The sequence below is a fragment of the Eretmochelys imbricata genome, chromosome 6, assembly GCF_965152235.1.
Source record: "Eretmochelys imbricata isolate rEreImb1 chromosome 6, rEreImb1.hap1, whole genome shotgun sequence".
Lineage (NCBI taxonomy): Eukaryota > Metazoa > Chordata > Testudines > Cheloniidae > Eretmochelys > Eretmochelys imbricata.
Window position 1 is genome coordinate 24889388 of NC_135577.1, and position 27456 is coordinate 24916843.

Consider the following 27456-nt stretch of genomic DNA (forward strand, 5'->3'; position numbering starts at 1 on the left):
TGGACAGGATAGCCTTTGTAGAAAACTAAGGTTTGTTTTTACTCCTGTACACTAGAACTGTTCATGGTTCATAAATATGGTCCTGAAGCTGTAATACTGATAGTCTGTTGTTTGTGCAGTGAAACCCTGGAAGCATGTTATGAAGCATTAACAATGCAATCACTAAAGGTCAAGACCATGAGCAAATAAAAGTCAACTTTACTTGAATCTCTCACAGAGGTACTGACTGGAGATGCATCGGACTTTGTAGATCTAATTCAGATAACAATACCTAGCAAGAACTTGTTCTCAATGAAACATCCAGAAGTTTGCCATATGCACAATCCATTCAGTAGAAAATTACTGGATGTAACCTTGATTGAAACTGTTAATATCTTTTGTGCCATGACTCACTTTTTAATAATCTCTTACACATCCAATTATATTACAAAGGCTAGGAACATGATAACAGCCTGATTGGCTATGTCATTTTATGAGACAGCATCATGTGAGATAAATGGCAATCCAACTTAATGCATCAGAAAAAATGTATGAAGCAATTCTTTTTTTAACTTTCCATCCACTCACACACAGATCAGCAGGTCCACAGGTTCATCAGTAATTCAGTACCCAATTCAATATTTTTCACACTTTCACAATCCATAGACCACATGTGGAGACTGGGACACATGAAATGTTGACTTTTAACAGGTTTTATCTTCCACTAAAACTTCCTTTAGCAACCAACCATATGTTTGAGCAATCCATATTTTCCTTTGAGACATCTCTGATTTAAACTGGATGTAAATAAACAACAGTCCAGAGACAGGTTCTAAGAACCTAATCTCACTCTCTCTCTACTCAAGTAAGTAAGTTACATTTTCTGCTTGGCTTTACAGTACAGCACACAGTGTATGTCTGGCTGCATGTGCCCCTCTGGGCTAGTGTCGGATGGTAAAGGCAGCTGTATTGCTGAAGAGGAATGTCCATGTATTCACAACGAGGCTACCTACAAACCAGGGGAAGAGATCAAAGTTGACTGCAACACCTGGTATGTATTCATTGAACTGTGTGGTTCATGGAGCCACCACATTGCCCTTTCCAAATATCCATATATAAGCAGCACAATAGCAAAAAGAAATGTTCATTGTTGATTGGGTTGGCAGATGGACTTTTCAGTATATTAACCATAACAAGCCAGTTTTCTGTCATTCGAGGTAGATGGTAAAAGCAAAAGTGGGAGCCACGAAATCTTTGGGTTTAAGGTTTTCATAGAAACAGATTCATAGAAAAATAGGGGTGGAAGGGACCTTGATAGATTATCTAGTCCATTCCCCTGTGCTGTGGCAGGACAAGTATACCTGGACCATCCATGACAGGTGTTTGTCTACCCTGTTTTTAAAAACCTCCAAAGATGGGGATTCCACAACCTCGCTTGATAATCTATTCCAGAGTTTAACTATACTTGTAGTTAGAAGGTTTTTCCTAATATCTAACCTAAATCTCCCTTGCTACAGATTAAGCCCATTACTTCTTGTCCTGTCTTCAGTGGACATGAAGAACAATTGATCGCATCCTTAACATATTTGAAGACTGTTAGCAAGTTCCCTCTCCATCTTCTTTTCTCAAGACTAAACATGCCTAGTTAAAAAAAATAACCTTTCTTCACAGGTCAGCTTTTCTAAACTTTTTATCATGTTTGCTGCTGTCCTCTGTACTCTCTCCAGCTAGTCCACATCTTTCTTAAAGTGCGGTATTCAGAACTGAACACAGTACTCCAACTGAGGCCTCACCAGTGCTAAGTAGAATGGGAAAATTACATCAGTCCTGTAATATAGCCCAGAATATTAGCCTTTTTTGCAACTGCATCACATTGTTAACTCATATTCAATTTGTGATCCATTATAATGTCCAAATCCTTTTCACCAGCACTACTGCCTAGCCGCTTATTCCTCCTTTTGTAGTTGTGCATTTGATTTTTCCTTCCTTAATATAGTACTTTGCACTTGTCTTTATTGAATTTCATCAACACTTCACCAATTTGTCAGAGTCATTTTGAATTCTAATCCTGTCCTCTAAAGTGCTTGCAATTCCTCCCAGCTTGGTGTTACGGGCAAATTTTATAAGTATACTCTCTATTCTATTATCCAAGTCATTAATGAATATACTGAACAGTGCCGGACCCAGGACAAACCCCTGCAGAACCCCATTAGCTACATCCCCCAAGTTTAACACCAAACCATTTATAACTTCTCTTTGAATACAGTCCTTCAACCAGTTTTGCACACACCTTACAGTAATTTCATCTAGACCACATTTCCCTAGTTTTCTCATGAGAATATCATATGGGACTTTATCAAAAGCCTTTCTAAAATCAAGATATATTACATTTACAGCTTCTCCTCTATCTACTAGGCCAGTAATCCCATCAAAGAAGGAAACTAGGTTGGTGTGGCATGGTTTGTTGTTGACAAAATCCCTGTTGGCTATTACTTGTTGCCCTATTATTCTCAAGGTGTTTATAAATTGATTAATAACTTGTTCCAGTATATTTCCAGGTATTAAAATCAGGCTGACAGATCTATAATTCCCCAGGTCCTCTTTGTTACACTTTTCCCTTCTTCAATCATCTGGGACCTCACCCATCTTCCCTAAATTCTCAAAGATAATCATTAATTGTTCCAAGTTTGCCTCAATTCGTGCCTGAAGTTCCCTAGGATGAATTTCAGCAAGCCCTGCCAACTTGAATATAGCTAACTTATCTACATATTGTTTAACCTGATCTTTCCCTAGTTTAGTTTCCATTCCTTTCTCCTTGTTGTTAATATTAATAATATTAGTTATCTGGTCACATTTACCTTTTTAGTGAAGACTGAAGCAAAATAGGCATTGAACACCTCAGTCTTCTTGATAATGTCCATTATTAACTCTTCTTTCTTGCTAAGTAGAGGACCTCCTTCATCTTTCTCTTGCTCATAATGTATTTATAGAACCTTTTCTTTATTGTCTTTTATGTAACTCCATTTTGTGCCTCAGCCTTTCTGATTTTGTCCCTACATGCTTCTGCTATTCTTGTGCACTCATTCTTAGCAATTTGACCATGTTTTCACTTTTTGTAGGATTTTTTTATTTGTTTTGATTTTCGGTTCATTAAAGATCCCGTGATAGAGCCATATTGGCCTTTTACTATTCTCCTATCTTTCCTTTGCATCAGGATAATTTGCTGTTGCTCCTTTAATATTGTCTCCTCAAGAAACTGACAGCAATCTTGAACTCCTTTTTCTCCTAGATTTCCTTCCCACAGGACCTTGCCTACCAGTTATCTGAGTTTGTTAAAATCTGCTATTGTCCTTATTCTGCCGTTCTCACTCCTTCCATTCTTTAGAATGAAATCTATCATGTCATGTTTCAGAGTAACAGCCATGTTAGTCTGTATTTGCAAAATGAAAAGGAGTACTTGTGGCACCTTAGCAACTAACCAATTTATTTGAGCATAAGCTTGTCATGTCATGATCATTTTCACCCAAATTGCCTTCACCCATCAGATTCGCAACCAGTTCCTTCCCTGTTGGTCAGAATCAAATCTAAAATGGCTGTCCCCCTGGTTACTTCCTTCACCTTCTGAAACAAAAAGCTGTCACCAATGCATTCCAAGAACCTATTGGACATTTTGTGTTTTGCCATATTACTTTTTCAACAGATGTCTGGGTGGTTAAAGTCCCCCATTACTACCAGGCCTTGTGTTTTCATGCAGTATTATCTATATTCCTATTAACCCCTTCATGCTGATGATATAGAGCTTTTGCATTAATTGTTTGCTTGGAAAAATTCTAACTTTAACACAAGAGTGAATACAACATTTACCAGGACTGATACATACTGAATTAAATAAATATGTTGTGGGAATTACCTGTGCATCAAGTGAGTAATTTTATGATTAAAATACTTTCTTCTCCTTCTTAGCGTGTGTAAGAACAGGATGTGGAACTGCACCAGTGAACAATGCCTGGGTACGTGCGCTATTTATGGAGATGGGCATTACATCACATTTGATGACAAACGGTTTAGCTTCAACGGAGATTGTGAATACACATTAGTCCAGGTACTGAGCTTTTGTCTTAGCATTACTACTTGTGGAGTCACCTGTATCCTCCATATGGCAATTATCTATCTGCTAACTTCATTTCTCTCTTCAGGACCACTGTGGGAAAAACAGCACAGTCAATGGAACCTTCCGAGTTGTCACTGAAAACATCCCCTGTGGCTCCACTGGGACTACCTGCTCTAAGTCTATTAAAGTCTTCCTTGTGGTGAGTTCCTTTTTTGGTACATTTTTTAAAAGAACAGGTTTATTATGTATTCATTGGAGACTCAGGAGGAGCCAGAAGCTGATTCTTAGTCATTCTTTTGGTTTCTTTTTTCTCCCCATTTTAGGGCTATGAGTTGATACTCAGTGAGGAACACCTTGAAGTGGTAGAAAGAGAAAATGGAAGGCAAATGCCATACCAAGTCCGCTATATGGGCATGTACTTAGTTATTGAGACCAACAATGGACTGATCCTCATGTGGGATAAGAAAACCAGCATCTTCATCAAACTCAGCCCTGATTTCAAGGTAAGGCTTAAGAAGGCAGGAGTTTGCTGCCAACTATCATTGACACAAACGATGAATTATCATCCCTCTTGAGTGAAAAAGCAATATTGATTGAAATGAAACAGAGTATGGCTGAAAGTCTTGTGTAAAATGATAGGAAGTATGTTTAACCATGTCTCAAAATACAGATGTTAAAGGTAGTGTGTGGTACTATTCTAGAGTTTGTCAACATAGCTATTGATGTGTGAGAAGGGAACTTCGGAAATGGGAACTTTGTCATCCTATTTGCATACCACACTGACTTTTCCATTAGGGAAATGTATTAGGGAGTGGTTCAGCCAGCTTCAGAAATGTATGTAGAAGTATATTCTAATACCATGAGTTCTTTAGCTAAATAGTACAACAGAGTCAAATGTATTTTTCCCACAAATATGGAATGTATTTTAGATTCATACATACAGCCTAGTATTTATGTCAGCCTTGCTAAATTTTATTTCCTCACTTGCCTAGGGTGACATTTTTTGGATGGACAAGCAAAGTATTCATTTTTATCAATGTCATTAATTTTGGTAAAGAGCAAGTGAGTAGATTTTGTGCCTGGAGTGGGCTACTCATTTTCATGACAGTTTTGTAAGGCTGTTTTATCTAAGTATGTCTATTGTATATCTGTACAACACAAAACAAACAAAAGAATATGCAATTAGCTAACTCTAGATTCATCATCGTAACTCACCAGTGATGGGGCACAATAACCACGCAATTTTCTTACTGTTCAAATTTTTAAATAAATTACTGGGCTTATACCCATCAGACCACTCATCAGGTCCTTTTACTGAGGAAAAAAGCAGATTTTTTGGAAAGTATGTTATCTTAGAAAAACAGAGAGTTAGGATATTACCAAACAGTTAGAGATACCATGCAAAATAGGGAATTCCAGAGGTGCTTTTAGTCTGTGATGTTGCTGAAAACTTTCTATCATCCTTTTTGTGCATGTGTGTGTGTACAGGGTCAGGTCTGTGGCCTGTGTGGGAACTACGATGGCAATGGCATTAATGACTTTACCACCAGAAGTCAGTCTGTGGTAGGAGATGTGCTGGAGTTTGGAAACAGCTGGAAAGTGTCTCTTACTTGTCCTGATGCCAATTCTGCAAAGGACCCGTGCTCAACCAACCCTTATAGGAAGTCCTGGTCACAGAGGCAGTGCAGCATTATCAACAGTGAAGTCTTTGCTGCGTGTCACTCTCAGGTATAGCAAATCCTCAGAGCAAAATTCTCCTAAATAATGATGATATTTTTGTATTCCTCAGATGCCTGTGCACTTGACATTGAGTTGTCAGTCCTTACATTCCATTGAATACAAGTGGTCTGCTAGTGTACATATCCTAGACATGGGTGTGAACAAGAGCAACTGGATCCAGCCTCACACCCCAACCTTTGGGTGTTTGGAACCAGCTCTGAATTTTACAACTAAGGCTCATCTCTAATATATACACAACATTGTTGAAGAAACCCATCCCTTTAGAAGACAGGAGTCAGAGCTAATTATGAACTAAATTTTTGACTATCCAGAAATTTCATTTGGGTCCATTTTCTCCCTATTCCAAAAGAACTATCCCCATTGAAGGTTGTTCTCATACATTCTGACACAGGTGCACAATTCATCAGCTAACATATGTTTCACCTTGAATTGTCAGAGGTAAATTTCAGGCTGGATTATTCTACCCAACAGGAAAGGGCACTGCACCTGTAGAACAATACAACGTTGTTTATTTTACAGGAAGCATTCTTGTTTTTCTTGTGTAAAAGAAGGATAATCTCAAGACAGTTTGAGTTTTATTTTTAGTGTGGGTTAGTTAATATTTTCCTCATATGACATGTACAGAATACAAGTGTTACGCCAGCAGACCCCAGTCATCGGTGGGCGGGATCAAACCGGAGTCCTGTGGAGCTTAGTGCATGATCCTCTATTGCATGAGCTAAAAGCCAACAGGTTGTTAGCAAAGGCTGTAGAGCAAACTCATTAATCTCTCTTTCTAAGTGGTCTCGGTGCCAGTAAATGGGACAGAACACCACACCCAGAAGGTATGTGGGTCACACAAGCTCTATCCCTGAGTTAATTATTAACATGCTGGAGTAGCAGGGGAAAAGAATCAGTTTAGATATCAGCAGCCATTACTAAAGCATATGTAAAACAATGTAGCCTACCTGTGTTATTTGTTTCTTAATTCTTTCCATAGATACAATCCCTAATGTTCAAACATAGTTGTCTGTTTGAGCCCGCATTTTGGGGCTCAAGTCTGCAATTGTTTGCAAATCTGCTCATGTGAATGATCAAATGTATGATTTAGACATACTGTTTCAGCATCCACATGGGAAAACTGGGCCTAGTTTGTCTAGCAATGCAAATACAAGAAAATGAAAGTTACAGATTTTGCCTTTTTGTGGCATGTTAATATTCTAGAAGCGTTACTCTGGCAAGATGACCCCAGAGAAAGTAAAACTTACATTTACTGCTTTCTTTGTCTAACAGGTTGAACCAACTAAATATTATGAAGCATGTGTGACTGATGCTTGTGCTTGTGACAGTGGGGGAGACTGTGAATGTTTCTGTACAGCAGTAGCTGCATACGCTCAAGCATGTAGTGAATTTGGTGTCTGTGTAGCCTGGAGAACTCCATCAATCTGTCGTGAGTATTAGCCCAGGCTCAATGGAGATTGAAAGAATAATGTATCAGTTTCAAGGCAATTGTTTTGAGAATGTTATTAAATATATTATTAAATATATGACAACAATTAGTTCTCAACCCTGTGTTTCATATCAAACTGGGTTGACAGTTATGCAGTTTCAGCTCTTGATTCATGACTTTCAAGACTACCCAAATGGTATGGCAGTGGTATAATGGAGAGCTATGAAAAAACAGAGGCATTTTGTTCTGAACCTGTCTTCTTTTCCTGTTTCCCCTCAGCTATGTTCTGTGATTATTACAACCGAGAAGGGGGATGCGAGTGGCACTACAAGCCTTGTGGAGCCCCCTGCATGAAGACCTGTAGGAATCCAAGTGGAAGATGCCTTCATAAGTTACCAGGTTTAGAAGGTGAAAAGAGCTATGACACAGCACGCTGCTTACTGTAGAGTGCACAACTGGTTACCGTTTTTTTCCAGCTCAATCATTGTTGCATCAAATTCTCCCTTCAGATACACCCCATACAATCTTATTTTCTTCAGTGGGTTGCACTGGTATAAGTGAGGGCAGAGTTTGGTCTCTGGAGTTTGAAAACATTTGTAGGTCTCAGTCCCTGTGGGGTCTCCTAATGGGAATAGTCTGTGCTACATGACAGAACTGTATTAGTATCTTGGTTCATAGGCTAGCATCACATCCACATCTTAGGTGTTAGGGGAGCCTTGTTTGCTAAATAATAACACTGTGCCAACCAACAAAGGAGCCATTAACAAGAATCCAGAAGCAGTAGTTCCCTTTTATTTGGAAGGACTCATCATATTATAAGGAAGGCAAGCCAAAGAAAGTGAGCCAGGGGAAGGAGTACAAGTTTGGAAAGCCCTTGTGCCTGAGAAATATGGCCCAAAGTAGAAAAATAAAAAGGAATTACCTTCTGCATAAAGTTCCAGCTTAAACTCTTCCAGCTTATACTCTTTTTTTTGTTTGTGCCTCAGGCTGCTATCCAAACTGTCCAGCAAACAAGCCATATTTCAATGAGGATGAGATGACATGTGTTGATAACTGTGGCTGTTATGATGCTGAAGGAAACTACCACAAACCAGGAGTGAGCTTCTACTCACGGGACAACTGTCAGTTATGGTAAGACTTAATGTACAGTCTGACCATGTTAAGGAGAAAAGACCAAATCAGTGTTTGAAAGTTATTCACCGCAGTCCAACGGTGAGGTAGGCTCATGTTGCCTGTGCAAAAGCGACCTCTTATTTTCGCATACCAATTTTCATATTACTAGTGAGCAATTTTTGATTCTGTTGAATTTGTTCTCAGTATCACAGTAAATTCTTCAGCTTAGTGCCCAGAAAAAAATCTGATGTGCTTTATAACCAGGTTTGTTCTATTCTGCAGTCCTCTATCACGGTGATATTCCTATAAAGTCACTCATCACCATGATAGAAGAGTGCAGAATAGAACAAACCTGGTTATGTAATATATAATATAGATTTGTTTCTGGGGTTTATTCTACATCCACATATAATTTAAAGTTCATAACTAATACAATCCAATATTCAGACTTTTTCCTTTTCTAGCCTCCGGGCCAAAACTCATTGGAAGAATGACGAATGTGACAAGAAGCCTCCCTAAAGACTTGTTTCTGTAGTTTCCCATAGCCTTTGACTTCACTCTCACGTAGGAGCTGAGGTCTGATATCAGGGAGATGGTTGGGAAAAGAATGGCAGTCAGAGGAACTGACATGAACTGGCTATAAGGGGGATGGCATAAGAAGAGATTGGTCTAACAGTAAGGGTATGGGAAAGGAATGGACCCTCTTCATAACCCTCCCTCTGATCCATGCTGCTTCAATGTCAGAACTGGCTTTAGGGAGGAAGAAAAAAGCAGCCTATAAGCAGGACATGATGCAGGTACTGTGGAGAGGGAGTTGCACCTCCTCTTAACTATTCAGCTTGGAAGAGGTATTTTAATCAGAGCTGACTATGAGAAGATTAGCTGGAATCTAGATAATTACTTCTCTGAACTTCAGTCAAACCCTAATTCAGAATAATTCCGCTTTGGCTTATGATTAGTTTCTGGTATAAATTCAGTGAAAATACCATAACTGTAAAGTGAGTTCATCACCCTTCATGCATCTTCAGGCTCACATTTCTTCCTTGTTATTTCTTTCAGTACATGTACAATGGAAGGCTCAGAGTGCAAGTTTGATGCTGAAGGTACGTTGGCAAAGAAGATTTGTGAATGAAAACACATTCTTGAACTTTTGTTTCATTTGACAGGTGACTAACAATGTCATTCCACCTCTTCTGTTTTACAGCATGTTATTGCTATTATGAAGAACAAAAATATAAATATAAGGATGTCATTTATAACACCACAGATGGGATTGGAGGGTGTTTGAGTGCAACTTGTGGCATCAACGGAACAATAACCAGAAAATTCTTTGAATGCAGTGGAATTACAACTACCACCCCATTCACATTTAGTACAGTTCTACCTACGAGTGCTGCAGGTATTTCTATGCATTTCCCAAAATATCTGAAAAAATCTTTGCATACCTGGGGGGTAAGGGCCTAACTCCTTTAATTGCACATGTTTGTACTATAAGTTGGTAACTTCTACAATAATAGTCAGAAACTCAGCTGGCAGCTCCCCGTCCCCCCCTTGAGGATTCTCTGCCCAGCTGGTGCGGAGAGATACAGCAGCAGCTTCTACAAATTCTCTCCCTTAGTCCCCACTGTTACCCTGGGTAACACCACCGCCAGGTGCTCCCAGAGGAACGATAGTGTGGATAGTTCATCTTTATGCCCTGGATATCCCTGGCTGCCATGAGCATGAAATAGAGCAGCTTTAAGGGCAGCTCCCAGAGAGTTCTAGACTGGGGGAGCGGGGCAGGGGAGGGCATCTTTACTACTTCTCCCTATATATATGGTGGACAACAAATAACAATTTTAAAATAAACTAAGCACATTAGTGCAATCTCAAAGCTAAAAAATCCAGTTTAAGGGAACTTTCAAGGTATTTCAGAATGTCCTTTGACACTCTTCCTGATTGCTAAAGATTTTTGTAAGCAAGCTAGTGCTTTCTTCCAAAAAGCTCATTTACTCCCACTTGATCCTGCAGTTAATGCATCATGCTGAACATGCAAAAATGACAAATATATCCATAGCATCGTAGAGTAATATCATGAATACAACATGATGAATTCAATGTTGGATCAAGCAGAAGCAACCATTCTGTGGAGAAGATGGTGTTTATTCAACACAAATGTCTCAATAATACCAAGATGCTACAGAAACCTATGTTAAAATAAAGAGAAAAGTTCTAAATGTGACCGTCCTGATTGCCATTGACTTTTTCCTTGCATAGGCACTGTGAAGTGTGTGTACCAATCTGATTGTCTAGAAATCAATTGTAAATTATTACAAAAGAGATAATACAGTGGAAAATCAGGCCCTCTTTTCTTTATTTAAGCTCAGTACCAATGTGGACACAAGAACAAATGGATATAAACTGGCCACCAGGAAGTTTAGACTTCAAATTAGACAAAGGTTTCTAACCATCAGAGGAGTGAAGTTTTGGAATAGCCTTCCAAAGGAAGCAGTGGGGGCAAAAGATCTATCTGGCTTTAAGATTAAACTCGATAAGTTTATGGAGGAGATGGGATGATGGGATAACACGATTCTGGGAATTAATTAATCTTTAAATATTCATGGAAAATAGGCCTAATGGCCTGTGATGGGATGTTAGATGGGATGGGATCTGAGTTACCCAGGAAAGAATTTTCTGTAGTATCTGGCTGGTGAATCTTACCCATATGCTCAGGGTTTAGCTGATCGCCATATTTGGGGTCGGGAAGGAAATTTTCCTCCAGGGCAGATTGGAAGAGGCCCTGGAGGTTTTTCTCCTTCCTCTGTGGCATGGGGCACGGGTCACTTGCTGGAGGATTCTCTGTTCCTTGAAGTCTTTAAACCACGATTTGAGGACTTCAATAGCTCAGACATAGGTGAGAGGTTTTTTGCAGGAGTGGGTGGGTGAGATTCTGTGGCCTGTGTTGTGCAGGAGGTAATACTAGATGATCATAATGGTCCCTTCTGACCTTAGTATCTGTGAATCTATGAATCTACTAGAAAAGAGCCTCTTAAAAATTAATAGACTCCTTTATATATTGAGACGTGATACACAAGAGATAACTCTGAATATTTTTAACTGAAAAAGCAGAAAGAAACAGACTATAGGTCAGGTGAAGTTTTGATACTACACAGGTGATCAAAATTGCTCTTCCAAAACACTTTGTTGGAAGACAGAGTCCAAGATAATAAAGGTCCCCCTTGTGGCCTTAAATGAAATTCTTTGAAAGATAAATACCCTAATCTTTCCAGACACAGTAGGAATAATAAGACATTAGACAGTAATTATTAACAAGAATATTGAATCTCAGGACAAGAAACTATTTTTTTTTCTTTCTATCACAGGAACAACAACTACACCATCAGTTACAACAGTGTGTGTTCACAAAGTGTGCGATTGGTCAGAATGGTATGATAGCAGCAATCCAGCACAAGGCTCCAACAATGGAGATTTGGAAACATTTGAAAATATAAGAGCTAAAGGACATAGTGTTTGCAAAACTCCAAGCGCTGTGGAATGCAGAGCGCAACAATACCCTGGCACACCACTAAAAGACCTGAACCAAAATGTGACATGTAGCAAAGACATTGGACTCATATGTAATAACGAGGATCAGATTTCCACAATCTGCTACAACTATGAGATCAAAATATTATGTTGTACTTATGTACCATGTGAGTCTACACCATCTACGCCATCAGGAACAAGTAGTGCACACCCAACAGTAACAGCTACCTCACTTGAGTCAAAAACAGTTTCAAATCCAACTACTTCAATAAGTTCAGAAGTGCCGACTCCATTCCCACTTACCACCACGCTTCTACCCCCAGTTTCCACTACCGTCTCAGTCAACTCCACTGCTTCTCCTCCAACTCCAGGCACAGCAACAGGTTCAACCGGTACACCACCACCGCCAACCAGCACAATCCCACCTGTGACAGGCACGCGTCCACAACCTTCTTCGGGTTCCACCCTTCCTCCTTCCGGACGATCCACCCCTGAACGCACCACACTCCTCTCTACACAGCCAACATCACAGGGAAGCACCACCACGCTTCTACCCCCACTTTCCACTACCGTATCAGTCACCTCCACTGCTTCTCCTCCAACTCCAGGCACAGCAACAGGCTCAACCGGTACACCACCACCCCCAACAGGCACAATCCCACCTGTGACAGGCACGCGTCCACAACCTTCATCGGGTTCCACCCTTCCTCCTTCTGGACGAACCACCACTGAAGGCACAACACTCCTCTCTACACAGCCAACATCACAGGGAAGCACCACCACGCTTCTACCGCCACTTTCCACTACCGTATCAGTCACCTCCACTGCTTCTCCTCCAACTCCACGCACAGCAACAAGCTCAACCGGTACACCACCACCCCCAACAGGCACAATCCCACCTACGACAGGCACGCGTCCACAACCTTCATCAGGTTCCACCCTTCCTCCTTCCGGACGAACCACCACTGAAGGCACAACACTCCTCTCTACACAGCCAACATCACAGGGAAGCACCACCACGCTTCTACCGCCACTTTCCACTACCGTAACAGTCACCTCCACTGCTTCTCCTCCAACTCCAGGCACAGCAACAGGCTCAACCGGTACACCACCACCCCCAACAGGCACAATCCCACCTACGACAGGCACGCGTCCACAACCTTCATCGGGTTCCACCCTTCCTCCTTCTGGACGAACCACCACTGAAGGCACAACACTCCTCTCTACACAGCCAACATCACAGGGAAGCACCACCACGCTTCTACCCCCACTATCCACTACCGTATCAGTCACCTCCACTGCTTCTCCTCCAACTCCAGGCACAGCAACAGGCTCAACCGGTACACCACCACCCCCAACAGGCACAATCCCACCTACGACAGGCACGCGTCCACAACCTTCATCGGGTTCCACCCTTCCTCCTTCTGGACGAACCACCACTGAAGGCACCACACTCCTCTCTACACAGCCAACATCACAGGGAGGCACCACCACGCTTCTACCCCCACTATCCACTACCGTCTCAGTCACCTCCACTGCTTCTCCTCCAACTCCAGGCACAGCAACAGGCTCAACAGGTACACCACCACCCCCAACAGGCACAATCCCACCTACGACAGGCACGCGTCCACAACCTTCATTGGGTTCCACCCTTCCTCCTTCTGGACGAACCACCACTGAAGGCACAACACTCCTCTCTACACAGCCAACATCACAGGGAAGCACCACCACGCTTCTACCGCCACTGTCCACTACCGTATCAGTCACCTCCACTGCTTCTCCTCCAACTCCAGGCACAGCAACAGGCTCAACCGGTACACCACCACCCCCAACAGGCACAATCCCACCTGTGACAGGCACGCGTCCACAACCTTCATCGGGTTCCACCCTTCCTCCTTCCGGACGAACCACCACTGAAGGCACCACACTCCTCTCTACACAGCCAACATCACAGGGAAGCACCACCACGCTTCTACCCCCACTATCCACTACCGTATCAGTCACCTCCACTGCTTCTCCTCCAACTCCAGGCACAGCAACAGGCTCAACCGGTACACCACCACCCCCAACAGGCACAATCCCACCTACGACAGGCACGCGTCCACAACCTTCATCGGGTTCCACCCTTCCTCCTTCTGGACGAACCACCACTGAAGGCACCACACTGCTCTCTACACAGCCAACATCACAGGGAAGCACCACCACGCTTCTACCCCCACTTTCCACTACCGTATCAGTCACCTCCACTGCTTCTCCTCCAACTCCAGGCACAGCAACAGGCTCAACCGGTACACCACCACCCCCAACAGGCACAATCCCACCTACGACAGGCACGCGTCCACAACCTTCATCAGGTTCCACCCTTCCTCCTTCCGGACGAACCACCACTGAAGGCACAACACTCCTCTCTACACAGCCAACATCACAGGGAAGCACCACCACGCTTCTACCCCCACTATCCACTACCGTCTCAGTCACCTCCACTGCTTCAACTCCAACTCCACGCACAGCAACAAGCTCAACCGGTACACCACCACCCCCAACAGGCACAATCCCACCTACGACAGGCACGCATCCACAACCTTCATCAGGTTCCACCCTTCCTCCTTCCGGACGAACCACCACTGAAGGCACAACACTCCTCTCTACACAGCCAACATCACAGGGAAGCACCACCACGCTTCTACCGCCACTTTCCACTACCGTATCAGTCACCTCCACTGCTTCTCCTCCAACTCCAGGCACAGCAACAGGCTCAACCGGTACACCACCACCCCCAACAGGCACAATCCCACCTACGACAGGCACGCGTCCACAACCTTCATCGGGTTCCACCCTTCCTCCTTCTGGACGAACCACCACTGAAGGCACAACACTCCTCTCTACACAGCCAACATCACAGGGAAGCACCACCACGCTTCTACCCCCACTATCCACTACCGTATCAGTCACCTCCACTGCTTCTCCTCCAACTCCAGGCACAGCAACAGGCTCAACCGGTACACCACCACCCCCAACAGGCACAATCCCACCTACGACAGGCACGCGTCCACAACCTTCATCGGGTTCCACCCTTCCTCCTTCTGGACGAACCACCACTGAAGGCACAACACTCCTCTCTACACAGCCAACATCACAGGGAAGCACCACCACGCTTCTACCGCCACTTTCCACTACCGTATCAGTCACCTCCACTGCTTCTCCTCCAACTCCAGGCACAGCAACAGGCTCAACCGGTACACCACCACTCCCAACAGGCACAATCCCACCTGTGACAGGCACGCGTCCACAACCTTCATCGGGTTCCACCCTTCCTCCTTCTGGACGAACCACCACTGAAGGCACAACACTCCTCTCTACACAGCCAACATCACAGGGAAGCACCACCACGCTTCTACCCCCACTATCCACTACCGTCTCAGTCACCTCCACTGCTTCAACTCCAACTCCACGCACAGCAACAAGCTCAACCGGTACACCACCACCCCCAACAGGCACAATCCCACCTACGACAGGCACGCGTCCACAACCTTCATCAGGTTCCACCCTTCCTCCTTCCGGACGAACCACCACTGAAGGCACAACACTCCTCTCTACACAGCCAACATCACAGGGAAGCACCACCACGCTTCTACCGCCACTTTCCACTACCGTATCAGTCACCTCCACTGCTTCTCCTCCAACTCCAGGCACAGCAACAGGCTCAACCGGTACACCACCACCCCCAACAGGCACAATCCCACCTACGACAGGCACGCGTCCACAACCTTCATCGGGTTCCACCCTTCCTCCTTCTGGACGAACCACCACTGAAGGCACAACACTCCTCTCTACACAGCCAACATCACAGGGAAGCACCACCACGCTTCTACCCCCACTATCCACTACCGTATCAGTCACCTCCACTGCTTCTCCTCCAACTCCAGGCACAGCAACAGGCTCAACCGGTACACCACCACCCCCAACAGGCACAATCCCACCTACGACAGGCACGCGTCCACAACCTTCATCGGGTTCCACCCTTCCTCCTTCTGGACGAACCACCACTGAAGGCACAACACTCCTCTCTACACAGCCAACAGCACAGGGAAGCACCACCACGCTTCTACCGCCACTTTCCACTACCGTATCAGTCACCTCCACTGCTTCTCCTCCAACTCCAGGCACAGCAACAGGCTCAACCGGTACACCACCACCCCCAACAGGCACAATCCCACCTACGACAGGCACGCGTCCACAACCTTCATCGGGTTCCACCCTTCCTCCTTCTGGACGAACCACCACTGAAGGCACAACACTCCTCTCTACACAGCCAACATCACAGGGAAGCACCACCACGCTTCTACCCCCACTTTCCACTACCGTATCAGTCACCTCCACTGCTTCTCCTCCAACTCCAGGCACAGCAACAGGCTCAACCGGTACACCACCACCCCCAACAGGCACAATCCCACCTACCACAGGCACGCGTCCACAACCTTCATCGGGTTCCACCCTTCCTCCTTCCGGACGAACCACCACTGAAGGCACCACACTCCTCTCTACACAGCCAACATCACAGGGAAGCACCACCACGCTTCTACCCCCACTTTCCACTACCGTATCAGTCACCTCCACTGCTTCTCCTCCAACTCCAGGCACAGCAACAGGCTCAACCGGTACACCACCACTCCCAACAGGCACAATCCCACCTGTGACAGGCACGCGTCCACAACCTTCATCGGGTTCCACCCTTCCTCCTTCTGGACGAACCACCACTGAAGGCACAACACTCCTCTCTACACAGCCAACATCACAGGGAAGCACCACCACGCTTCTACCCCCACTATCCACTACCGTATCAGTCACCTCCACTGCTTCTCCTCCAACTCCAGGCACAGCAACAGGCTCAACCGGTACACCACCACCCCCAACAGGCACAATCCCACCTACGACAGGCACGCGTCCACAACCTTCATCGGGTTCCACCCTTCCTCCTTCTGGACGAACCACCACTGAAGGCACAACACTCCTCTCTACACAGCCAACATCACAGGGAAGCACCACCACGCTTCTACCGCCACTTTCCACTACCGTATCAGTCACCTCCACTGCTTCTCCTCCAACTCCAGGCACAGCAACAGGCTCAACCGGTACACCACCACCCCCAACAGGCACAATCCCACCTACGACAGGCACGCGTCCACAACCTTCATCGGGTTCCACCCTTCCTCCTTCTGGACGAACCACCACTGAAGGCACAACACTCCTCTCTACACAGCCAACATCACAGGGAAGCACCACCACGCTTCTACCGCCACTTTCCACTACCGTATCAGTCACCTCCACTGCTTCTCCTCCAACTCCAGGCACAGCAACAGGCTCAACCAGTACACCACCACCCCCAACAGGCACAATCCCACTTACGACAGGCACGCGTCCACAACCTTCATCAGGTTCCACCCTTCCTCCTTCTGGACGAACCACCACTGAAGGCACAACACTCCTCTCTACACAGCCAACATCACAGGGAAGCACCACCACGCTTCTACCCCCACTATCCACTACCGTATCAGTCACCTCCACTGCTTCTCCTCCAACTCCAGGCACAGCAACAGGCTCAACCGGTACACCACCACCCCCAACAGGCACAATCCCACCTACGACAGGCACGCGTCCACAACCTTCATCGGGTTCCACCCTTCCTCCTTCTGGACGAACCACCACTGAAGGCACCACACTCCTCTCTACACAGCCAACATCACAGGGAAGCACCACCACGCTTCTACCCCCACTTTCCACTACCGTATCAGTCACCTCCACTGCTTCTCCTCCAACTCCAGGCACAGCAACAGGCTCAACCGGTACACCACCACCCCCAACAGGCACAATCCCACCTACGACAGGCACGCGTCCACAACCTTCATCGGGTTCCACCCTTCCTCCTTCGGGACGAACCACCACTGAAGGCACAACACTCCTCTCTACACAGCCAACATCACAGGGAAGCACCACCACGCTTCTACCGCCACTTTCCACTACTGTATCAGTCACCTCCACTGCTTCTCCTCCAACTCCAGGCACAGCAACAGGCTCAACCGGTACACCACCACCCCCAACAGGCACAATCCCACCTCGGACAGGCACGCGTCCACAACCTTCATCGGGTTCCGCCCTTCCTCCTTCCGGACGATCCACCCCTGAAGGCACCACACTCCTCTCTACACAGCCAACATCACAGGGAAGCACCACCACGCTTCTACCCCCACTTTCCACTACCGTCTCAGTCACCTCCACTGCTTCTCCTCCAACTCCAGGCACAGCAACAGGCTCAACCGGTACAACACCACCCCCAACAGGCACAATCCCACCTACGACAGGCACGCGTCCACAACCTTCATCGGGTTCCACCCTTCCTCCTTCTGGACGAACCACCACTGAAGGCACAACACTCCTCTCTACACAGCCAACATCACAGGGAAGCACCACCACGCTTCTACCGCCACTTTCCACTACCGTATCAGTCACCTCCACTGCTTCTCCTCCAACTCCAGGCACAGCAACAGGCTCAACCGGTACACCACCACCCCCAACAGGCACAATCCCACTTACGACAGGCACGCGTCCACAACCTTCATCAGGTTCCACCCTTCCTCCTTCTGGACGAACCACCACTGAAGGCACAACACTCCTCTCTACACAGCCAACATCACAGGGAAGCACCACCACGCTTCTACCCCCACTATCCACTACCGTATCAGTCACCTCCACTGCTTCTCCTCCAACTCCAGGCACAGCAACAGGCTCAACCGGTACACCACCACCCCCAACAGGCACAATCCCACCTACGACAGGCACGCGTCCACAACCTTCATCGGGTTCCACCCTTCCTCCTTCTGGACGAACCACCACTGAAGGCACCACACTCCTCTCTACACAGCCAACATCACAGGGAAGCACCACCACGCTTCTACCCCCACTTTCCACTACCGTATCAGTCACCTCCACTGCTTCTCCTCCAACTCCAGGCACAGCAACAGGCTCAACCGGTACACCACCACCCCCAACAGGCACAATCCCACCTGTGACAGGCACGCGTCCACAACCTTCATCAGGTTCCACCCTTCCTCCTTCTGGACGAACCACCACTGAAGGCACCACACTCCTCTCTACACAGCCAACATCACAGGGAAGCACCACCACGCTTCTACCCCCACTTTCCACTACCGTATCAGTCACCTCCACTGCTTCTCCTCCAACTCCAGGCACAGCAACAGGCTCAACCGGTACACCACCACCCCCAACAGGCACAATCCCACCTACGACAGGCACGCGTCCACAACCTTCATCGGGTTCCACCCTTCCTCCTTCTGGACGAACCACCACTGAAGGCACAACACTCCTCTCTACACAGCCAACATCACAGGGAAGCACCACCACGCTTCTACCGCCACTTTCAACTACTGTATCAGTCACCTCCACTGCTTCTCCTCCAACTCCAGGCACAGCAACAGGCTCAACCGGTACACCACCACCCCCAACAGGCACAATCCCACCTAGGACAGGCACGCGTCCACAACCTTCATCGGGTTCCGCCCTTTCTCCTTCCGGACGATCCACCCCTGAAGGCACCACACTCCTCTCTACACAGCCAACATCACAGGGAAGCACCACCACGCTTCTACCCCCACTTTCCACTACCGTATCAGTCACCTCCACTGCTTCTCCTCCAACTCCAGGCACAGCAACAGGCTCAACCGGTACAACACCACCCCCAACAGGCACAATCCCACCTACGACAGGCACGCGTCCACAACCTTCATCGGGTTCCACCCTTCCTCCTTCTGGACGAACCACCACTGAAGGCACAACACTCCTCTCTACACAGCCAACATCACAGGGAAGCACCACCACGCTTCTACCGCCACTTTCCACTACCGTATCAGTCACCTCCACTGCTTCTCCTCCAACTCCAGGCACAGCAACAGGCTCAACCGGTACACCACCACCCCCAACAGGCACAATCCCACTTACGACAGGCACGCGTCCACAACCTTCATCAGGTTCCACCCTTCCTCCTTCTGGACGAACCACCACTGAAGGCACAACACTCCTCTCTACACAGCCAACATCACAGGGAAGCACCACCACGCTTCTACCCCCACTATCCACTACCGTATCAGTCACCTCCACTGCTTCTCCTCCAACTCCAGGCACAGCAACAGGCTCAACCGGTACACCACCACCCCCAACAGGCACAATCCCACCTACGACAGGCACGCGTCCACAACCTTCATCGGGTTCCACCCTTCCTCCTTCTGGACGAACCACCACTGAAGGCACCACACTCCTCTCTACACAGCCAACATCACAGGGAAGCACCACCACGCTTCTACCCCCACTTTCCACTACCGTATCAGTCACCTCCACTGCTTCTCCTCCAACTCCAGGCACAGCAACAGGCTCAACCGGTACACCACCACCCCCAACAGGCACAATCCCACCTGTGACAGGCACGCGTCCACAACCTTCATCAGGTTCCACCCTTCCTCCTTCTGGACGAACCACCACTGAAGGCACCACACTCCTCTCTACACAGCCAACATCACAGGGAAGCACCACCACGCTTCTACCCCCACTTTCCACTACCGTATCAGTCACCTCCACTGCTTCTCCTCCAACTCCAGGCACAGCAACAGGCTCAACCGGTACACCACCACCCCCAACAGGCACAATCCCACCTACGACAGGCACGCGTCCACAACCTTCATCGGGTTCCACCCTTCCTCCTTCTGGACGAACCACCACTGAAGGCACAACACTCCTCTCTACACAGCCAACATCACAGGGAAGCACCACCACGCTTCTACCGCCACTTTCAACTACTGTATCAGTCACCTCCACTGCTTCTCCTCCAACTCCAGGCACAGCAACAGGCTCAACCGGTACACCACCACCCCCAACAGGCACAATCCCACCTAGGACAGGCACGCGTCCACAACCTTCATCGGGTTCCGCCCTTTCTCCTTCCGGACGATCCACCCCTGAAGGCACCACACTCCTCTCTACACAGCCAACATCACAGGGAAGCACCACCACGCTTCTACCCCCACTTTCCACTACCGTATCAGTCACCTCCACTGCTTCTCCTCCAACTCCAGGCACAGCAACAGGCTCAACCGGTACAACACCACCCCCAACAGGCACAATCCCACCTACGACAGGCACGCGTCCACAACCTTCATCGGGTTCCACCCTTCCTCCTTCTGGACGAACCACCACTGAAGGCACAACACTCCTCTCTACACAGCCAACATCACAGGGAAGCACCACCACGCTTCTACCGCCACTTTCCACTACCGTATCAGTCACCTCCACTGCTTCTCCTCCAACTCCAGGCACAGCAACAGGCTCAACCGGTACAACACCACCCCCAACAGGCACAATCCCACCTACGACAGGCACGCGTCCACAACCTTCATCGGGTTCCACCCTTCCTCCTTCTGGACGAACCACCACTGAAGGCACAACACTCCTCTCTACACAGCCAACATCACAGGGAAGCACCACCACGCTTCTACCGCCACTTTCCACTACCGTATCAGTCACCTCCACTGCTTCTCCTCCAACTCCAGGCACAGCAACAGGCTCAACCGGTACAACACCACCCCCAACAGGCACAATCCCACCTGTGACAGGCACGCGTCCACAACCTTCATCGGGTTCCACCCTTCCTCCTTCCGGACGAACCACCACTGAAGGCACAACACTCCTCTCTACACAGCCAACATCACAGGGAAGCACCACCACGCTTCTACCGCCACTTTCCACTACCGTATCAGTCACCTCCACTGCTTCTCCTCCAACTCCAGGCACAGCAACAGGCTCAACCGGTCCACCACCACCCCCAACAGGCACAATCCCACCTACGACAGGCACGCATCCACAACCTTCATCGGGTTCCACCCTTCCTCCTTCCGGACGAACCACCACTGAAGGCATCACACTCCTCTCTACACAGCCAACATCACAGGGAAGCACCACCACGCTTCTACCCCCACTTTCCACTATCGTCTCAGTCACCTCCACTGCTTCTCCTCCAACTCCAGGCACAGCAACAGGCTCAACCGGTACACCACCACCCCCAACAGGCACAATCTCACCTACGACAGGCAAGCGTCCACAACCTTCATCGGGTTCCACCCTTCCTCCTTCTGGACGAACCACCACTGAAGGCACAACACTCCTCTCTACACAGCCAACATCACAGGGAAGCACCACCACGCTTCTACCGCCACTTTCCACTACCGTCTCAGTCACCTCCACTGCTTCTCCTCCAACTCCAGGCACAGCAACAGGCTCAACCGGTACACCACCACCGCCAACAGGCACAATCACACCTACGACAGGCACGCGTCTACAACCTTCATCGGGTTCCACCCTTCCTCCTTCCGGACGATCCACCACTGAAGGCACCACACTCCTCTCTACACAGCCAACATCACAGGGAAGCACCACCACGCTTCTACCCCCACTTTCCACTACCGTATCAGTCACCTCCACTGCTTCTCCTCCAACTCCAGGCACAGCAACAGGCTCAACCGGTACACCACCACCCCCAACAGGCACAATCCCACCTACGACAGGCATGCGTCCACAACCTTCATCAGGTTCCACCCTTCCTGCTCCCGGACGAACCACCACTGAAGGCACCACACTCCTCTCTACACAGCCAACATCACAGGGAAGCACCACTACGCTTCTACCCCCACTTTCCACTACCGTATCAGTCACCTCCACTGCTTCTCCTCCAACTCGAGGCACAGCAACAGGCTCAACCGGTACACCACCACCCCCAACAGGCACAATCCCACCTACGACAGGCACGCGTCCACAACCTTCATCGGGTTCCACCCTTCCTCCTTCTGGACGAACCACCACTGAAGGCACAACACTCCTCTCTACACAGCCAACATCACAGGGAAGCACCACCATGCTTCTACCCCCACTTTCCACTACCGTCTCAGTCACCTCCACTGCTTCTCCTCCAACTCCAGGCACAGCAACAGGCTCAACCAGTACACCACCAACGCCAACAGGCACAATCCTACCTGTGACAGGCACGCGTCCACAACTTTCACACGGTTCCACTCTTCCTCGTTCCGGACAAACAACCACTGAAGGCACCACACACCTCTCTACACAGCCAACATCACAGGGAAGCACCACCACGCTTCTACCCCCACTTTCCACTACCGTATCAGTCACCTCCACTGCTTCTCCTCCAGCTCCAGGCACAGCAACAGGCTCAACCGGTACACCACCACCGCCAACCAGCACAATCCCACCTGTGACAGGCACGCGTCCACAACCTTCATCGGGTTCCACCCTTCCTTCTTCCGGACGAACCACCACTGAAGGCACCACACTCCTCTCTACACAGCCAACATCACAGGGAAGCACCACCACGCTTCTACCCCCACTTTCCACTACCGTATCAGTCACCTCCACTGCTTCTCCTCCAACTCCAGGCACAGAAATGGGCTCAACCGGTACAACACCACTGCCAACAGGCACAATCCCACCTGTGACAGGCACACGTGGAGAAATGACAACAGGTTCAGCCTCCACGGGTATGGGATCCACCATCGCAGGGAGTACTATGCTTCTTTCCACACTCCCAGCACAGCCAACATCACAGGGAAGGACCACCACAGTTTTATCTCCAGTTTCCACGACTCTTGCCATCTCTCCAACTTTCAGCATTATAACCCCTGCAACATCAGCTATTTCACGGCTTACTTCTTCAGTGTCTGCAACAACAGAAGGCTCCAGTACAGCCTACACATCAAGTGAAAAAATTACATCTTTCACTTCAAGCAGAGTCACACCATGTTTATGCAATGTGTCTGGTGATTTCTTTTCTCCTGGTGAGTTTATTGTTTCATGCTTTTAAAACTGAGATACAATGCTAGCATTCACCTTTTCTAAATTATATTTTACTATACAGTGTGTCTTAAAAGTGAGAATTTTTTCCGAATATAAAAATATGATGAAGACATATAAATTAAAACATTTTAATATTTTTGTTTGATTTTTTTGTTGAACATTTTGCTCATTCGTTTTATTTCATTTGTGTTATTAATTTTGTTTCATAGGTGAAGTTATATACAACAGAACAGATAACACTGGTTGTAGTTTTTATGCACTTTGCAGTAAAAGATGCGAAATTGAACGATTCCAGGGGCTATGTCCTACAACAACTCCTGTTTCATTAATCTCATCATCTACAATACCAAGTTTATCAACCACAACGACTATATCTTCTTCAGTGCCCGCAACTCCAGAAACAGCTAAACCTACTCCAGTAGCAGGTTGCCCTGATGCTGACCCACCACGAAAGGTAATCCAATTATCTATTTTCTTTTTCTACATCACCACCATTCCCAAAATTGACACAAATTCTGCCATCAGATTGACCCACATCCAACTTTCATTAATTTTACTAGGAGTTGCTCATGTATATGTCTGGGCAGGATTTGGCTATTTGAAAATAATCTGGTATAATGTAATTTTTTGTGAACTTGTGCTGTCAACTTTTCCTGTTTGCAAATTGTCCACAGACTGACTTGCAATTTTTACAAATTTGTTCAATATTCAGAATTTCTCAATATTTTATGCAAATAAATTCCATCCTAAAGATTGTGTACAAAGTGTTCTTTGTAAGCATTCCTTGTGTATTTGATATACAAACTGTATGATTGATCACTGAAGTCATATAACATAGTTGTCATTCCCTAACTGGATGACCTAACTTTTATACTGCTACCCTATTCACCCAAAGTGTGTTTGTTTTTTGGGTGAAGCAAAATTCTATTATGGAAGTCAAGAAAATGTCCACGAATAACTTTTTCTCAGTATTCATTCTGCTCTAAACCCAGACGTGTCAGGGCAGTCACTCATAGTCAGCTTCTTCTTCAGATACGTGACCAACTTTCTTTGAATTCCATTCTTGCTAGTCCCCATAGACAATCTTACTTGAAACAATCTGAATCCCAAAGATTGATTATTATATTATTGTAAGACAGAAATCTAATTCTGCCTCAACCCAAACCATCTGTACAAGAATTTCCTTGTCTCTTCTAGAGGAATGAATCCTGGATGTTAAACAATTGCACTATGGCAACTTGTGAGGGAGACAACAGAATTGTTCTAGTGCTTCCTCCAGCTGTAGAGACGATTACTTGTGCAAGTGGACTCCCACCAATAAAAGTCTATGATGAGGATGGCTGCAACTACCACTATGAGTGTGACTGTAAGGGAACCGAGAAACAAGCAAAGCACTAATGATGCACAATATACTTCAATATTGCAAAAAAAAGAGGTTTTCAGAATGTCTTGATTCATGTGGTGTGCTATTGTGGGCTTTACTCACCAAATTATAGTTTACAAATGTATAATATTGTTATGATGAGTCAATGCTTTAGGCACTCTATTTTTCTCGGAAGATAGAAACATGCTAAAATAGTTGAATTACAAGAGTATATCATTAAATTATAGATTTGTCTATCTAGCTTGGTATTTATTATACATCCATTGTAGTAGCATCTGACTCTAAGTAAGAGTTTAATAAGCCAGATCATCAGCTAAACTAAAGCTAGATATATAGACAGAAAAACAGATATGGATACTTAACGCCAGCTAAATTCTGCTTCTAGAATCTTTATTTTTCCAGATGCCATACAAGGGAGAAAGCTTGTAGTTTAAATATGATATATCATCTTCAGTTTCAGTACCAGCAACCAATCTTTCTTTGACTGGTAGCTTAAGGAAATTTGCTATTTTTAGCTTTTGATTATAAACACATATTTTTCTTTTCTTTTCTTCCTGATAGGTGTTTGCAGTGGCTGGAGCAATTCTCACTACTTGACTTTTGATGGCACTCACTACACATTCCATGACAACTGCACATATGTGCTGATGAAACAGATTGTGCCCAAATACAATTTCAGCATCCTTGTTGACAATGCCTTCTGTGATGTGGCTGATGGATTCTCCTGCCCCAGATCTATCATTGTGAATTACAACTCCATGGAAATAGTGCTGAGCAGTCAGATATACCAGGGGAAGAGAAATAACAAGGTAAACCTTAATGGATTTTCACATTTTATAAATTGCTTCAATAAAAACATTTTAATAATAAGAGAAGGCATTTTTAATAACACCTTGTAAAACCAGCTGAAGATTATAAACACAACGTTAGGTATGTGGTAATTATATTTAATTCCAGAAGAATTCCATAGTGTGGGTGTATGTGTGTGTGTGATTATTTTGTAATCTCTCTCTCTTATGCCTCTTTTTTTCACGAGGAACATAATGGGGATCTTCAGATCTACAGAGAGGAACTCTGCTCTTTCTTAACTCCTAACACTGCCATCATGTGTTCAAAGACTTGTCTCCCTGCCTAAGACATAAACTAAACCTGTGCTTTCGCTGCTTTTATTTTGTTGGTTTTTAGATTCTTGTCAACAAGGAGCCAATCAATGGAGGCTTCAGCAGAGATGGCATTTCAGTTGCCAATGGTGGAACAGACATGGTTGTTGAAATCCCAGACATCAAGTCTTACATCTCCTTCAGTGGACTCACCTTCACAGTGAAAATGCCATTCAGGATGTTTAGAAACAACACTGAAGGCCAGTGTGGTAAGCAGAGTGATTTAATCCCCTCTTTTCCATCAGGCAATTCTCAGGAGACTGTTTTCCTTATTTATGCTATGGTAAGGTGCACTTTAGCTGATCATTTAAGTTTCTAGGTGCTACAGCACATTAAATAAAATAACTCAATGGGATTATGGCGTATATCACTTTTTCACTATTTCCAGTCTCAGCATCACCTCAAAATGCAATTTACATTAACAAGAATATTTCTAATTTCAGTCTTTCATAAAGTATTAGGACCAAGGAAGATTAGCGGTATTGTGGTAACCTGAAAATCACGTAAAACCAGCCCCTGAGTGTGATTGTTACAGTCAGAGTGGACATTCCCTCTTGTACTTACCATGCCATGCTGAGTTTCTCTATTGCCAGTGCTTCCATACCTTTCAGACGTGGTTCCATCTGTTTTCTTCTAGGCACGTGTTCAAATGACAAGGTGGACGAATGCCGCATGCCAAGTGGAGAAGTAGTTTCCTCTTGTTCAGAGATGGCTGCCGCCTGGCAGGTTCAGGATGAAAATAAGCCCAGTTGTGAAGGGCCCCCAACACCACCTGTCACGCCAACAACTCCACCTGTGCCCTGCAATTCTACTTCTCCTCTTTGTGAGCTGATTTTGAGCGAGTAAGTTAAATTCAGGCTTAGGGTACATTTGAATCTTGTGTACTGAAAAGCAAAAAAAGTGTCTTGGAAGCCTTAATAATGGTCTTTGAAGGGGCCTTTAGTCACAAAAATATACACTGCATTATTGATTGTAATAATAGCAAAGTAGTCTTGATTTGTTTTTTAAGAACACAAAATAGCTGCGTAGTTTGTTGTTGCTGTTACCAAAGCTCCTTCTCCGGGCATCACTTTAGTCTCTTTTAGAG

General features: G+C 46.4%; 1 protein-coding gene across 1 annotated transcript in view; it reads left to right on the forward strand.

The window, feature by feature from the left end:
- LOC144266511 (mucin-2-like) overlaps nucleotides 1-27456 on the forward strand; it is a 65189-nt gene that overhangs the window by 27517 nt on the left and 10216 nt on the right. The window contains exons 20-36 of the mRNA XM_077819945.1: nucleotides 879-1030; nucleotides 3943-4081; nucleotides 4176-4289; nucleotides 4414-4593; nucleotides 5579-5818; nucleotides 7103-7259; nucleotides 7539-7667; nucleotides 8246-8390; nucleotides 9432-9475; nucleotides 9577-9771; nucleotides 11735-12289; nucleotides 24035-24175; nucleotides 24230-24279; nucleotides 25023-25191; nucleotides 25771-26018; nucleotides 26395-26578; nucleotides 27007-27211. Coding sequence (XP_077676071.1) covers nucleotides 879-1030; nucleotides 3943-4081; nucleotides 4176-4289; nucleotides 4414-4593; nucleotides 5579-5818; nucleotides 7103-7259; nucleotides 7539-7667; nucleotides 8246-8390; nucleotides 9432-9475; nucleotides 9577-9771; nucleotides 11735-12289; nucleotides 24035-24175; nucleotides 24230-24279; nucleotides 25023-25191; nucleotides 25771-26018; nucleotides 26395-26578; nucleotides 27007-27211 — 3047 coding nt within the window. The remainder of the gene's footprint in view (nucleotides 1-878; nucleotides 1031-3942; nucleotides 4082-4175; nucleotides 4290-4413; nucleotides 4594-5578; nucleotides 5819-7102; nucleotides 7260-7538; nucleotides 7668-8245; nucleotides 8391-9431; nucleotides 9476-9576; nucleotides 9772-11734; nucleotides 12290-24034; nucleotides 24176-24229; nucleotides 24280-25022; nucleotides 25192-25770; nucleotides 26019-26394; nucleotides 26579-27006; nucleotides 27212-27456) is intronic.